This window comes from Saprolegnia diclina, assembly GCF_000281045.1.
Source record: "Saprolegnia diclina VS20 unplaced genomic scaffold supercont1.48, whole genome shotgun sequence".
In the NCBI taxonomy this organism is placed as follows: Eukaryota; Oomycota; class Saprolegniomycetes; order Saprolegniales; family Saprolegniaceae; genus Saprolegnia; species Saprolegnia diclina.
The window spans coordinates 183,156-197,291 of record NW_008246115.1 but is presented as its reverse complement, the minus strand read 5'-3'; the positions used below and the strand labels follow the sequence as shown (position 1 = coordinate 197,291).

Below are 14,136 nucleotides of genomic sequence, written 5' to 3'. Positions count from 1 at the left end.
CGGACGGCAAAGGCCGTGCTGCCGTCCGTGTCATGCGTCGCTAGTGCTCATGCTGCATGCTTTTCTCTGGCGAATTTAATGAATGATTGTTCCCAATTCACTCGGTTTTTCTTGAAACAAAACAATTTCGCACAAAAATGATGGTACAACTACGGTTCACAAACCAATGCTCACTTTAGATGCTGCAGTTGCGAGGAGTTGTGCTTGAGCAACTGGCATCTCTGCACAAACGAAGCACTGGGAGTGCAAGCTCGCAGCGTCGAGCGTCCGACCGAGACGCTTGACGTTCCAGCCCAACGCTCGAATCGCACCCCACTGGAGTTCGTATGTTGCACGCGGTGGACGTGCAACGAAGCATGTACGCGACCCGAAGACGTCGAGTTGCTCCGTCCATACCTCATGGAGAGGCCTGAGACGACGACTCTTGCTTATAGCAAATCACTTCGTCCGTCCTCGGGTCCCCCGGTTCAAGCTACTTCACGACATGACTTCAGAGTTGTTGGAGCCAAATAACGCATGCACTTGCTACATCCTTTCAAGTTATAAAGATTCAGACTACGTAAAGAGGCTCGTGGCTGTCGCCGTCGTATCGCGCGGGAGCTGGTATGTGCAGGTTGGGCAGGCGTCGTGGGTCTTGAGCCATGGCAAGAGGCAGGCGTCGTGGAAGGCATGGTGACACGGGAGTTGCAGCACCCGCCAAGGGCCTTGCAGCTCTCGAATGCACAGCGCGCACTCGGGCGTCTCGGGCGGTAGCTGCTCCAGCGACTGGCGCTCGAGCGTACACAAGAACGTCGGACACGTCGGGCGCATGCACCAGCTACTGTGCGGCTCGTCCAAGTCGTCGGTGGCGCGCGGCGAGGCAAGCGGAATGGCGCATTCGATGCACGCAAAGCCAACGTTGGAGCTCGTGTTGACAAGGTACACAGTGCGCGTGCACTTGCGGCACACGACTTCGCCGCAGACGCGGCAGTGGTGGCGCCGCCGCAGAAACGTAAACTTGGCGGTGCAGCTGTTGCAGTGCGGCCGCGCTTGGTCGTGGACCCAGAGCGCTTTCGAGCACGCACTGCGTACTTGGATACCACCGCCACACGCGCTGCTCTTCATGATCGAGTTGTTGGAAGAAGAATGCGATGTGAGCCAGACTATTGTGGCTATCTCTCTGCCGCCACCACCTTGTATCGCCACCTGGCTCACGCCCGCTGTAGAAGTTGGACTCGATACGCTTGTGTATGGCGGGAGGCGCCCGAGACACAGATGTTGTATCTAGGGGTAGGTACGCGACCGAGATCGCACCATAAACACTGGCGTGAATCCACTGTATGGGATTGTAGAACGGGGCAAATTTTGAGCGTTGGAGAGACCTTGTCTTGATCCAGTGGCCTTGGTCGACTTGTACACGCAATTATTTCGTTTCAAAACCGCGTACGCAGTGGTCTCGATCGAAGGTGTCATTAATTGCTTGCTAGCGAGGCCTTATAAGTTTCCGCCATGATATTTGTGGGTAGGAAGGAACCAGCACTCTTGTCTCGTCGGCAGCCAAACGCGTTTGGGTGGTCATGTGCCCGTTGGCGTCAGTGTACCATAGTGTTCGTAGATCCCACGCCATCAAGTTGGCTCAAAAAGCGATGCGTGAACCTCTTTGGCGTCATCATCCACGAGTCATAGCGGTGCGCGCTTCCGTGGTGAAGGTTCCGTCTCACTCTCTCCCGCTCACAGACCCTATCTCTTGGGTCCTCCTGAGAACAGCAACTCGTAACCTAGTTTCGGTGCCACGCGTACAAACACTGGTCGTTTGATAACTGAAATCAGAGCATGAAAGCCGAGGCTCGGCCTGTGACCGCCACTGCAATCACATTGTTTTCAGGAGTCGCGCTTGTTGCCAGTAAAGGGGGCAAAGGAGGTGGATTACCACGCCTGCCATGGGTTGGCGAGGCGGGTCGAGACTTAGCAGGCCGAAGCCAAATCGAAACTGCGTCGAGGTCTGGCTGGCCTTTGCCTATTCCTCCTAAAAACTCTATTTCTAATCTCTACCGATACGTTGAAACGCCCATTACTGATGGCTCTCATAGCGTCCAGCGCCCAGCGTACTCCAGAGCTCGATGCAGTTCTGTGATGCATAACCATCCACGTACGAACTTGCGAATCATTAAATGGTTCTGACTAGATAATAAATTCTATTTTCTTATCTGGTCGCACATCTATGCACAACCGGCGCGAAAATAACGAAGTTAGTCAACGACCTTTCCGGTACGAATCAAGATCTGACGACATATCATAAAATGGTTCCAAAATGGCACTGCTCCACGGGTCAGATGCCATCGGGGATAGGAGGTCCCGCAGTGTGCGTGACGCCACTCTGGTATCGACACCGCGCCGTCTCTGAGGCCAGGCACGTGGGACCGGCGATTGGACGCACGGTATGATAGGTTTTTACCACTCGTTTTTACGGATGAAATCAAGGCTCTTGGAGGCCAAGCGTCGCGGCCGTCGTACTGCGCTTGGGTCGCGCCTCATGTCGAGTGCACTTGCTTTGGTGCGCGTGGGGTCATGGCTTCTCCGCGTCGGCCAAAGTCCCAGTGAATCCCACAATCATTCGGCGGTCGAAAAAAAGATTGGATTCGCGTCATGTGATTGGTGGACGTTGCAGGCTCGATATTTTGGCGCGCGATGATTGGCTCTTTATCCGGAAGTCGGCGTATCCGGTGTTCTGCCCGCGGAAAGGGCAATGTGCGTCCATCATTTGAGAGAATCCACAAAGCGCCCACATCATGGAGAGTACGCTTACCGCGCCGCCCGTCCGCAGCGCCTGTCCGCGCGACCAATGGGTCCACGACCAAGCGCGGTCCAACTGTCAGTGCTGCGGCAAAGGCTTCAAGTTTTACCGCCGCCGCCACCACTGCCGCGTCTGCGGCGACCTCGTGTGCTCCAAGTGCTCGCGTACTGTCTACTTGATCAACACGACGTCCAACATTGGCCGCGCCTGTGTCGACTGCGCGAGCCCGAGCCTACTGCGGGCGTCGCTCGAGCTGCTCGGCGACGCCCCGACCAGCGTCGACATACGGCCAACGTGCCCAGTCTACCGCAGCTCGCTCGTGCCGCGGCCCTGGTACGACGTGGACGCTAGCAGCTGCTGGAACGACGAGTGCACCGTGTGCATCGAGAAGTTTGCCGACAGCAGCGGCGACATTGTCGAGCTTTCGTGCCACCACGTCTTCCACCACGCCTGCATCCTTCCGTGGCTCGAGTCCCACGACGAATGCCCCGTGTGTCGCTACGGCCTGCCGCGGGACATGTCGGCCTTCTACCGCTTCATCTCGTTCTAGCATTTTAGGGATTTACGTCATATTTAATAACTGAAGTCACCGATCGAAGGTGGCCACCACAGCTTCCATTGGGTAGTTGAGTCTGTAGTTTGTGCCAAATTGGAGGTACCAAATGGAGGAGACTCCCGGACGATGTGGCGGGTCGCACGCAAGCACGGAAAGTGTTACGAGTGACGTCGCCGGAAGCTGCAATCCACCAAGTGGCCAGTTGGGGCCATCTTGGCTTGTTGGTGCTGCTCACGCCTCATCCTCCTCGTCGACTGCACGCCATCCCACGTCGCATGATCGTATAAGGTCCAGAACGCCGTGTGTATTGAGTGTCTACGCTGTCGAGAGCTTCTCGCGACGCCATTTGGGCTCAGAGGCGCGGGAGGTACACGGCGACCGCAGCTTCCATCTCGGTGGCGCGGCTAGGACATAGAGTAAGCCGGGCAGTCTCAGGTAGTCGATGTACCGCTGCGCGTCCAAGACGATGCGTTCGTCGGACGCCTTCTTGTGCACGTGGTTGTAGTCCGGGATGATTTGCTGGCCACGCTTGTCGTCCCGGGCCTTGCCGACTTCGGCGTCCTTGGCCACCGTCTTGTGCGCCGCAACGAGCTCCCGAAGGAGGTCGGCGCCGCTTGCGTCCGGCGTCGTCGCCACAAGAATGCTGCGCTCGTGCGCCCACCTAGACGGATACACCGAATCACGATCGCTGGACTAGATTAGGGAATAGATACCGTTCCGAGCATGGCGCCGCCGCCAAGAGCGACTCGAGGGGCTGCGGTCCGGCGCGCAAGGCCGTGTAAAAGCCGTTGAGCGCGTATAAGCGAATGAAGAACGTGTACGCTCGAATGCCCGCGAGGCGCGACGACTCGGTCATGTAGTTCTTGCCAAGGCCAGGCACCTGCGCATCGAGGTTGACTTCCACTATCTCAAGCCAAGGGACAGACCTGCTTGTCGGTATAGATCTTGTGCGGTCCGAGCGTGATCGACGCGTCCTTGGGCGACGTCAAGCGCTCGAGCGCCACTAGTTGGTATGGTATTGATACCAAAAATCAATGATGACGCACCTTGCATCATGCGAACAATCTCGGGGCGGAAAATTTCGTGCTCGATGACCGTGCGTCTCGCGCGATTGCGCTTCTCAAACTTGTCCATGTTGCGGAGGACCGTAAAGATGCTGCTGCCAAGGACCCACCTGGAAAATATCAATTGAGTATCAATGTAGCAACATTTTGAAATGCGCAAAATACGGCAAAATAGCACCATTGCGAGAAGGACGTACCCGGGGAAGATTTCGTTGACGGCCGGCGACAAGGCCGGGATGTTGTGACCCGGGAGGTTGACAAGAGCGAATGGCATCTCGAGCTTCTGCGGCAGCGTGTTGACGCCCGTAGCAAGCACCGAGTACGGCGCGTGCGTAAAGTTACTCGGAAACTTGACCGAGACGCTGAGACCGTAGAAGACGCCTTCGCCCGGCCAGAGCTCTTGGTCCGGCGCCTTGAGCGTGTGGTTGCTACCGACGTTGGCGCCATACCTACGCACGCATGAGGCCATTTTCTTTTACTTTTGCTTACCCAATGTTGCCCTTGCCTTCGGGCCAGAAGGATGCAATGATCATGGCTTGATGGTGAAAGCCCACAAAGGGCCCGAGGAAGCTCGAAGTCACCTCGCCTTCGGCAATCGACGTGTTGGGTCCTACACAAAATCTCGTTGATGCAGGCCGAAGACAAATCAATGTACCGAGAAGCGAGTCCATGACGATACCGTGGCGCTCGACGTGCGAGTACTCGCAGAGGAAGGCGCGTTCGACGCTGCTGCTGCCTTCGACGATTGCGTGCCACTGCAGGATCGAGTCGGTGACGCGCGAGAAGCCCGTGATGCGACTGCGCTCTGCGTTGGACGACATCACGGTCGAATTGAGCACGATCGAATCTTGCAGCACGGCAAAGCCACCGACAAAGACGTCGTGGAGCTTGGCGCAGCGCAGCACTTGGGCGTCGGCGCCAATGACGTTGATACCGCAGTTGATCGCTGCCGTGTACGTCGCCACGTTGGCCGCGTACGCAGCGAGTTCGGTGGCGTCCGACCGGTTCTGGCCAACCTTAACCGCGACTAGATCGAACGCTTGCGGTTAGAATGACGCAAAATGAGATGCAAACGCGTACGGTCAAACGGAAGGTCAGCGAACGCGTGGATCTCGCGACCGCCAATCTCGACGCCGACCTTGAGCGGGTTGTTGTTGCCGTAGACCGGCGCCGAGGAGACGGTGATCGTGCCGCACCCGACGACGCTCGCACCCGACTCGACGTACGTGCCTAGGAGCTTCATGTTGCAGTGGCTGTCGCCAACACGCCCATGGCCGTACCGTGGAGTAGGAACGTGTCGTGGACGAGCGCATCGGTGGCAATGAACGCGTCGCTCAGCGTGCTGTTGTAGAGACCGCTTTGGAAGGGCACGCCTTCGACCACCGTGTTCTTGGCAAATGTCCCTAAGCCACATGTCAGATGGTCTTCCAGGCAGCAACCTACCAAAGTAGACGTGGCCGCGGAACGAGCAGTTGCGGATGCGCTCGAGAGGCGCAAGGGATGGGCTGCTCGTGTGCACGGTCGCCCACGACTCGGCTACGCCAGCGACGATGAGGACAACGAGGATGATGGCGCCTACCTCGGTTGCCGGCGGCCTCGAGACGCTGGATCTGGGCGGGCGTAACCGGCGCATAGCGGCGCATGGCCTCCATGGAGGCGCGGACGGCGGCGGCGTGGCGCTGGTGCTCGGACTGCAGGAGCGGAAGGACGCAGGGCGCGAACGACATCGGCGGCAGCTCGGTGGCACGAAAAAAGTGGCCGAAACGCGACCGCTAAATATTGCACACGCGGCCGTTCGACGCGGCCAGTGGATATCGGATCTTGGTTGAAACACTGGCTGCTGCCTGTTGCGAGCATCGGCGAGGGTCGCTCCGCAGCTGTCTGCTCGGTGGTTCAGACGAGCAATGACATCCATAGGATATAAAATACAGCCACCCATGTTAGTGTAGACACCACTAGCGGCAACGATGTGACGGCTACAAGGTGCATTGTTGGGCGAGGCCGCTGGAATGTGAAACACTGGTTTCAGCTCAAGACACTGCTTTGGACGAAACAGTATATACACTGCAGTACAGTGGTTCAACATGACGTGCAAGTACTCTACCATTGTACACCGTTGTTTTGGGCAATTCAGTGGTTTAAGAGCCAACTACTATCAATAGCCTTGTCCCCAAGAAGCGAGTGCTATGGACCACAACGTGGTCGAGAGTCGCCAGTCCATGGCGCGCGGTGGTATGGCCACGCATCCAGTGTATGCAGTACAGTGGGCCGTTCGAAATAAACCTAGTCCGGGTTTTCTCCGGGCGATTCGGCAGGAAAAAGATTTGACTTTTGGCCAATCGTTGGTCGGCATTGTATCCGGACGCCTGTCTCGTTATTCTACTTTTTGTTCTGTGGCTGCGGCAAGCGGACGGACGCACACGGAAGCTCGAGTAGATGGTCATCCCACCGCCACCACCACCGCCGGGCCTGGCGCCGCCGCCACCGCCTGGGCATGGTCGCGTCCCGCCACCGCCGCCGAGCCATGGCTTCGTCCCGCCGCCACCGCCAGCGGAGCAAGCCGACGTCGAGTACGAGTACACGGCCGGCGAGGCGCTGTACGATGACGCGGCCACGGACAGCTTCTTCCGCGAGGTCGAGGAGCGCAGCAACCGCTGGTCCAAGCGCCAGGGCAAGCGCTACGGCGAGAAGCGCAAGTTTGGCTTTGTCGAGAGCACGAAGGACGACATGCCCGCCGAGCACGTGCGCAAAATCATCAAGGACCACGGGGACATGAGCAGCAAGAAGTTCCGCCACGACAAGCGCGTGTACCTTGGCGCGCTCAAGTACGTGCCGCATGCGGTCTTCAAGCTCCTCGAGAACATGCCGATGCCGTGGGAGCAAGTGCGCGAGGTCAAGGTGCTCTACCACGTCACGGGCGCGATCACGTTTGTGAACGACATCCCGTGGGTCATTGAGCCTGTCTACATTGCGCAGTGGGGTACGATGTGGGTCATGATGCGTCGTGAGAAGCGCGATCGTCGGCACTTCAAGCGCATGCGCTTCCCGCCGTTCGACGACGAAGAGCCACCGCTCGACTATGGCGACAACATCCTCGACGTCGAGCCGTCGGAGGCGATCCAGATGGAGCTGGGCGAGGACGACGACGCGGCCGTGATCGAGTGGCTCTACGACGCCAAGCCGCTCGTCGACTCGAAGTACATCAACGGCCCGAGCTACCGCAAGTGGAAGCTGCCGGTCCCGATCATGTCCAACTTGCACCGCTTGGCGAGCCAGCTCATGTCGGACCTCATCGACCCGAACTACCAGTACCTCTTTGACAAGGCGTCGTTCTTCACGGCCAAGGCGCTCAACGTGGCGATTCCCGGCGGGCCCAAGTTTGAGCCGCTCTACCGCGACTTGGACCAAGACGACGAGGACTGGAACGAGTTCAACGACATCAACAAGATCATCATCCGGCACCAGATCCGCACCGAGTACCGCGTCGCGTTCCCGTACTTGTACAACAGCCGCCCGCGCGCCGTACACATCCAGCCGTACCACGCGCCCGCGCTCTGCTACATCAAGGCCGAGGACCCGGACTTGCCGGCGTTCTACTTCGACCCGATCATCAACCCGATCTCGCAGTTTCGCATCGGCAAGACGACGACGGCCACCATGGACGACGACGACGACGACGATGTGTTTGAGATGCCAATGGGCTTTGCGCCGATTCTGTCGGAAGAGGAGCTCTACACGGAGAACACGGCGAGCGGTATCGCGCTCTACTGGGCGCCACGGCCGTTCAACCTGCGCATGGGCAAGACGCGTCGCGCGCTGGACGTGCCGCTCGTCAACAAGTGGTTCCAGGAGCACTGCCCGGCGGGCCAGCCCGTCAAGGTCCGAGTGAGTTACCAGAAGCTGCTCAAGTGCTGGGTGCTCAACCATCTGCACGCGCGGCCGCCCAAGGCGCTCAACAAGAAGTACCTCTTCAAGTCGCTCAAGTCGACCAAGTTCTTTCAGTCGACCGAGCTTGACTGGGTCGAGGCCGGCCTCCAAGTGTGTCGCCAGGGCTACAACATGCTCAACTTGCTCATCCACCGCAAGAACCTCAACTACTTGCATCTCGACTACAACTTCAACCTCAAGCCGATCAAGACGCTGACGACCAAGGAGCGCAAGAAGTCGCGCTTTGGTAACGCGTTCCACCTCACGCGTGAGATCCTGCGCCTCATGAAGCTGCTTGTCGACGCGCACGTGCAGTACCGCCTCGGCAACGTCGACGCGTTCCAGCTCGCCGACGGGCTCCAGTACTCGTTTGCGCACGTCGGGCAGCTCACCGGCATGTACCGCTACAAGTACCGCTTGATGCGCCAAGTGCGCATGTGCAAGGACCTCAAGCATCTCATTTACTACCGGTTCAACACGGGCCCGGTCGGCAAGGGGCCAGGCTGCGGCTTTTGGGCGCCGGCGTGGCGCGTCTGGCTCTTCTTCCTGCGCGGGATCGTGCCGCTGCTCGAGCGCTGGCTTGGGAACCTCCTCGCGCGCCAGTTTGAGGGCCGTCACTCCAAGGGCATTGCCAAGACGGTCACCAAGCAGCGTGTCGAGTCGCACTTTGATCTGGAGCTGCGCGCGGCCGTCATGCACGACATCCTCGACATGATGCCCGAAGGCGTGAAAGCCAACAAGTCGCGCACGATCTTGCAGCATCTCTCGGAAGCGTGGCGCTGCTGGAAGGCCAACATCCCGTGGAAGGTCCCGGGTCTGCCGGCGCCGATCGAGAACATGATCCTGCGCTACGTCAAGAGCAAGGCGGACTGGTGGACGAACGTGGCCCACTACAACCGCGAGCGCATCAAGCGCGGCGCGACGGTCGACAAGACGGTGTGCAAGAAGAACCTCGGGCGGCTCACGCGTCTCTGGCTCAAGGCCGAGCAGGAGCGCCAGCACAACTACCTCAAGGACGGCCCGTACGTCTCGGCCGAGGAGGCCGTCGCGGTGTACACGACGACCGTGCACTGGCTCGAGTCGCGCAAGTTTGCGTCGATCCCGTTCCCGCCGCTCTCGTACAAGCACGACACGAAGCTGCTCATTCTGGCGCTCGAGCGGCTCAAGGAGAACTACTCGGCCAACAACCGGCTCAACCAGAACGCCCGCGAGGAGCTCGGGCTGATCGAGCAGGCGTACGACAACCCGCACGAGGCGCTGAGCCGCATCAAGCGCCACCTGCTCACGCAGCGCGCGTTCAAGGAGATGGGCATGGAGTTTATGGACCTCTACTCGCACTTGCTGCCCGTGTACGAGATTGAGCCGCTCGAGAAGATCACGGACGCGTACTTGGACCAGTATCTGTGGTACGAAGCCGACAAGCGCCACCTGTTTCCGTCGTGGATCAAGCCCGGCGACTCGGAGCCGCCGCCGCTCCTTGTGTACAAGTGGTGCCAGGGCATCAACAACTTGGACAACATTTGGCGCACGGACAATGGCGAGTGCGTCGTCGTCATGGAGTCGAAGCTCGAGAAGGTGTACGAGAAGATGGATCTGACGCTCCTCAACCGGCTCCTGCGTCTCGTGCTCGACCACAACATTGCCGACTACATTACCGCCAAGAACAACGTTGTGATCGCGTACAAGGACATGATGCACACCAACTCGTACGGCCTCATCCGCGGTCTGCAGTTTGCGTCCTTTGTGTTCCAGTACTACGGCCTCGTGCTCGACTTGCTCATGCTCGGCCTCACGCGCGCGTCCGAGATTGCGGGCCCGCCCCAGTTCCCGAACGAGTACCTCGCTTTCAAGGACACGGCGACCGAGACGTCGCACCCGATCCGCATGTACACGCGGTACATTGACAAGATCTACGTCGTCTACAAGTTTGACGCGGACGACTCGCGCGACCTGATCCAGCGCTATCTGACCGAGCACCCGGACCCGAACAACGAAAACATTGTCGGCTACAACAACAAGAAGTGCTGGCCGCGCGACGCGCGCATGCGCCTCATGAAGCACGACGTGAACCTCGGCCGCGCGACCTTTTGGGACATGAAGAACCGCCTCCCGCGGTCGCTCACGACGCTCGAGTGGGACCACAGCTTTGTGTCGGTCTACTCGAAGGACAACCCGAACTTGCTCTTCAACATGTGCGGCTTTGACGTGCGCATTCTGCCGCGGTCGCGCGCGATCGAAGACGAGTTTGCGCACAAGGACGGCGTGTGGAACCTCCAGAACGACGTGACCAAGGAGCGGACGGCGCAGGCGTACTTGCGTGTCGACGAAGCGGCGATCAAGGCGTTTGAGAACCGCGTGCGGCAGATCCTCATGAGCTCGGGCTCGACCACGTTCACCAAGGTCGCCAACAAGTGGAACGCAGCTCTCATTGGGCTCATGACGTACTTCCGCGAGGCCGTCGTGCAGACGCAAGAGCTGCTCGACCTCCTCGTCAAATGCGAGAACAAGATGCAGACGCGCATCAAGATTGGCCTCAACTCGAAGATGCCGTCGCGCTTCCCGCCCGTGGTGTTTTACACGCCCAAGGAGCTCGGCGGTCTCGGCATGCTCTCGATGGGCCACGTGCTCATCCCGCAGAGCGACATGCGCTACATGAAACAGACGGAAGGCGGCATCACGCACTTTCGGTCGGGCATGTCGCACGAGGAAGACCAGCTCATCCCGAACCTCTTCCGGTACCTGCAGCCGTGGGAGTCGGAGTTTATCGACTCGCAGCGCGTTTGGGCCGAGTATGCGCTCAAGCGGCAAGAGGCGACGGCGCAGAACCGCCGGCTGACGCTCGAGGACCTCGAGGACTCGTGGGACCGCGGTATTCCGCGCATCAACACGCTCTTCCAGAAGGACCGGCACACGCTCGCGTACGACAAGGGCTGGCGCGTCCGCACCGACTTTAAGAAGTACCAAGTGCTGCGGCAGAACCCGTTTTGGTGGACGCACACGCGCCACGACGGCAAGCTTTGGAACCTCAACAACTACCGCACGGACATGATCCAGGCGCTCGGCGGCGTCGAAGGCATCCTCGAGCACACGCTCTTCAAGGGCACGTACTTCCCGACGTGGGAGGGCCTCTTCTGGGAGAAGGCGTCGGGCTTTGAAGAGTCGATGAAGTACAAGAAGCTCACGAACGCGCAGCGGTCGGGTCTGAACCAGATTCCCAACCGTCGGTTCACGCTGTGGTGGTCGCCGACGATCAACCGCGCCAACGTGTACGTGGGTTTCCAGGTCCAGCTCGATTTGACGGGCATCTTCATGCACGGCAAGATCCCGACGCTCAAGATTTCGCTGATCCAGATCTTCCGCGCGCACTTGTGGCAGAAGATCCACGAGTCGCTGGTCATGGATCTCTGCCAGGTGTTTGACCAAGAGCTCGATGCGCTCGCGATCGAGAACGTTCAGAAGGAGACGATCCACCCGCGCAAGTCGTACAAGATGAACTCGTCGTGCGCCGACATTTTGCTGTTTGCGTCGTACAAGTGGCAGATGGGCAAGCCGACGCTGCTGCACGACGTCAAGGACTCGGCCGACGGCACGACGTCGACCAAGTACTGGATTGACGTTCAATTGCGCTGGGGCGACTTTGACTCGCACGACATTGAGCGCTACGCGCGCGCCAAGTTCCTCGACTACACGTCGGACAACATGACGATCTACCCGTCGCCGACCGGCGTGCTCCTCGCAGTGGACCTCGCGTACAACTTGTACAGTGGCTACGGCAACTGGTTTACGGGCTGCAAGCCGCTCATGCAGCAAGCGATGGCCAAGATCATGAAGGCCAACCCGGCCATGTACGTGCTGCGCGAGCGCATCCGGAAGGGGCTCCAGCTCTACTCGAGCGAGCCGACCGAGCCGTACCTGAGCAGCCAAAACTATGGCGAGCTCTTCTCGAACCAGATCATTTGGTTTGTCGACGACACGAACGTGTACCGCGTCACGATCCACAAGACGTTTGAAGGCAACTTGACGACCAAGCCCATCAACGGCGCGATCTTCATCTTCAACCCGCGCACGGGCCAGCTCTTCCTCAAGATCATCCACACGTCGGTGTGGGCGGGCCAGAAGCGTCTCGGGCAGCTCGCCAAGTGGAAGACGGCCGAAGAAGTGGCCGCGCTCATTCGGTCGCTGCCGGTCGAAGAACAGCCCAAGCAGATCATTGTGACGCGCAAGGGCATGCTCGACCCGCTCGAAGTGCACTTGCTCGACTTCCCCAACATTGTCATCAAGGGCTCGGAGCTGCAGCTGCCGTTCCAGGCGTGTCTCAAGGTCGAGAAGTTTGGCGACTTGATTCTGCGCGCGATCGAGCCGCAGATGGTGCTCTTCAACATTTACGACGACTGGCTCAACACGATCACGTCGTACACGGCGTTCTCGCGGTTGATTTTGATTTTGCGCGCGCTGCATGTGAGCCAGGACCGCACCAAGATCATTTTGCGGCCGACCGCGACCACGATCACGCAGGACCACCACATTTGGCCGAGCCTCACGGACGAGGACTGGCTCAAGCTCGAAGTGCAGCTCAAGGACCTCATCCTCAACGACTATGGCAAGAAGAACAACGTCAATGTCGCGTCGCTCACGCAGAGCGAGATCCGCGACATCATCCTCGGGATGGAGATCTCGGCGCCGTCGCAGCAGCGCCAAATGGTCGCCGAGGTCGAGGCCCAGGCGCGCGACCAGTCGCAGTTGACGGCCGTGACGACCAAGACGGTCAACGTGCACGGTGACGGCATGGTGGTCACGACCACGTCGCAGTACGAGCAGCACTCGTTTGCGAGCAAGACCGACTGGCGCGTGCGCGCGATCTCGGCCACCAACTTGCACTTGCGGACCAACCACATTTACGTCAACTCGGACGACATTCGCGAGTCGGGCTTTACGTACGTGCTCCCGAAGAATATTCTCAACAAGTTCATCACGGTCGCCGACCTCCGCACGCAAATCGGAGGCCTCATCTACGGTGTGTCGCCGCCCGACAACCCGCACGTCAAGGAGATTCGGTGCATCGTCGTGCCGCCCCAGCTGGGCACGCACCAGAGCGTCACGATCCCGATGGCCGCGCCAAGTCACGAGTACCTCGAAAACCTCGAGGCGCTCGGCTGGATCCACACGCAGCCGAACGAGACGCCGGCGCTTGCGCCCCAAGACGTGTCGTTCCACGCCAAGTTTATGGCGGAGAATGCGTCGTGGGACGGCGAGAAGACGATTGCGATCACATGCAGCTTCACGCCCGGGTCGGCGTCGCTCACTGCGTACAAGCTGACGCCGGCCGGGTACGAGTGGGGCCGCGCCAACAAGGACACGGGCCCAAGCCCGCCGGGGTACCTGCCGACGCACTACGAGAAGGTGCAGATGCTGCTCTCGGACCGCTTTGTGGGCTTCTACATGGTGCCAGACGAGGAAGTGTGGAACTACAACTTTATGGGAGTCAAGCACACGCCGAGCATGAAGTACGACGTCAAGGTCGGCAACCCCAAGGAGTTTTACCACGAAGTCCACCGCAAGACGCACTTCTACAACTTTAGCGCGATGGAGTCGGTCGACGAAGCCGCCGGCGACGCCGAAGAAGAAGGCCAGCGCGACGTCTTTGGCTAAGGAATCTGCGTGTTTGTATCTTTGCTGATGAAGCACATAATACATGAATTGGACATTGCAATACGGTTGTTGAGAGTTGGTTGTAAGATCCGATGCGTGCTGGAATATGGCGGTAGGTTCAAGTTGAAGTTGTGTTTTGAGAAATACGCAATTGAGTTTCAGAGCTG

The 14,136-nt window shown here is 59.2% G+C and overlaps 4 protein-coding genes across 4 annotated transcripts; 2 read left to right on the top strand and 2 right to left on the bottom strand.

Moving 5' to 3' along the window:
* Nucleotides 1-498: 498 nt before the first annotated feature.
* On the bottom strand, nucleotides 499-1,141 carry SDRG_12274 (hypothetical protein). The gene has a single exon (XM_008618339.1). It carries the CDS (start codon nucleotides 1,102-1,104, stop codon nucleotides 556-558), a length of 549 nt encoding a protein of 182 aa, XP_008616561.1. The 5' UTR covers nucleotides 1,105-1,141; the 3' UTR covers nucleotides 499-555.
* A 1,602-nt stretch (nucleotides 1,142-2,743) lies between these two features.
* On the top strand, nucleotides 2,744-3,404 carry SDRG_12273 (hypothetical protein). Its single transcript, XM_008618338.1, has one exon. It carries the CDS (start codon nucleotides 2,769-2,771, stop codon nucleotides 3,321-3,323), a length of 555 nt encoding a protein of 184 aa, XP_008616560.1. The 5' UTR covers nucleotides 2,744-2,768; the 3' UTR covers nucleotides 3,324-3,404.
* Nucleotides 3,405-3,644: 240 nt separating this feature from the next.
* Nucleotides 3,645-6,120, bottom strand: SDRG_12272 (hypothetical protein; the record flags this gene model as incomplete). Its single annotated transcript, XM_008618337.1, has 11 exons — nucleotides 3,645-3,990; nucleotides 4,043-4,209; nucleotides 4,256-4,332; nucleotides 4,376-4,503; nucleotides 4,591-4,842; nucleotides 4,883-5,003; nucleotides 5,049-5,420; nucleotides 5,474-5,623; nucleotides 5,674-5,796; nucleotides 5,837-5,929; nucleotides 5,973-6,120. The coding sequence occupies 11 exons, from the start codon at nucleotides 6,118-6,120 to the stop codon at nucleotides 3,645-3,647; spliced, it is 1,977 nt and encodes a 658-aa protein (XP_008616559.1).
* A 665-nt stretch (nucleotides 6,121-6,785) lies between these two features.
* SDRG_12271 (pre-mRNA-processing-splicing factor 8) lies at nucleotides 6,786-14,036 on the top strand. The gene has a single exon (XM_008618336.1). It carries the CDS (start codon nucleotides 6,830-6,832, stop codon nucleotides 13,967-13,969), a length of 7,140 nt encoding a protein of 2,379 aa, XP_008616558.1. The 5' UTR covers nucleotides 6,786-6,829; the 3' UTR covers nucleotides 13,970-14,036.
* The last annotated feature ends 100 nt before the right edge of the window (nucleotides 14,037-14,136 follow it).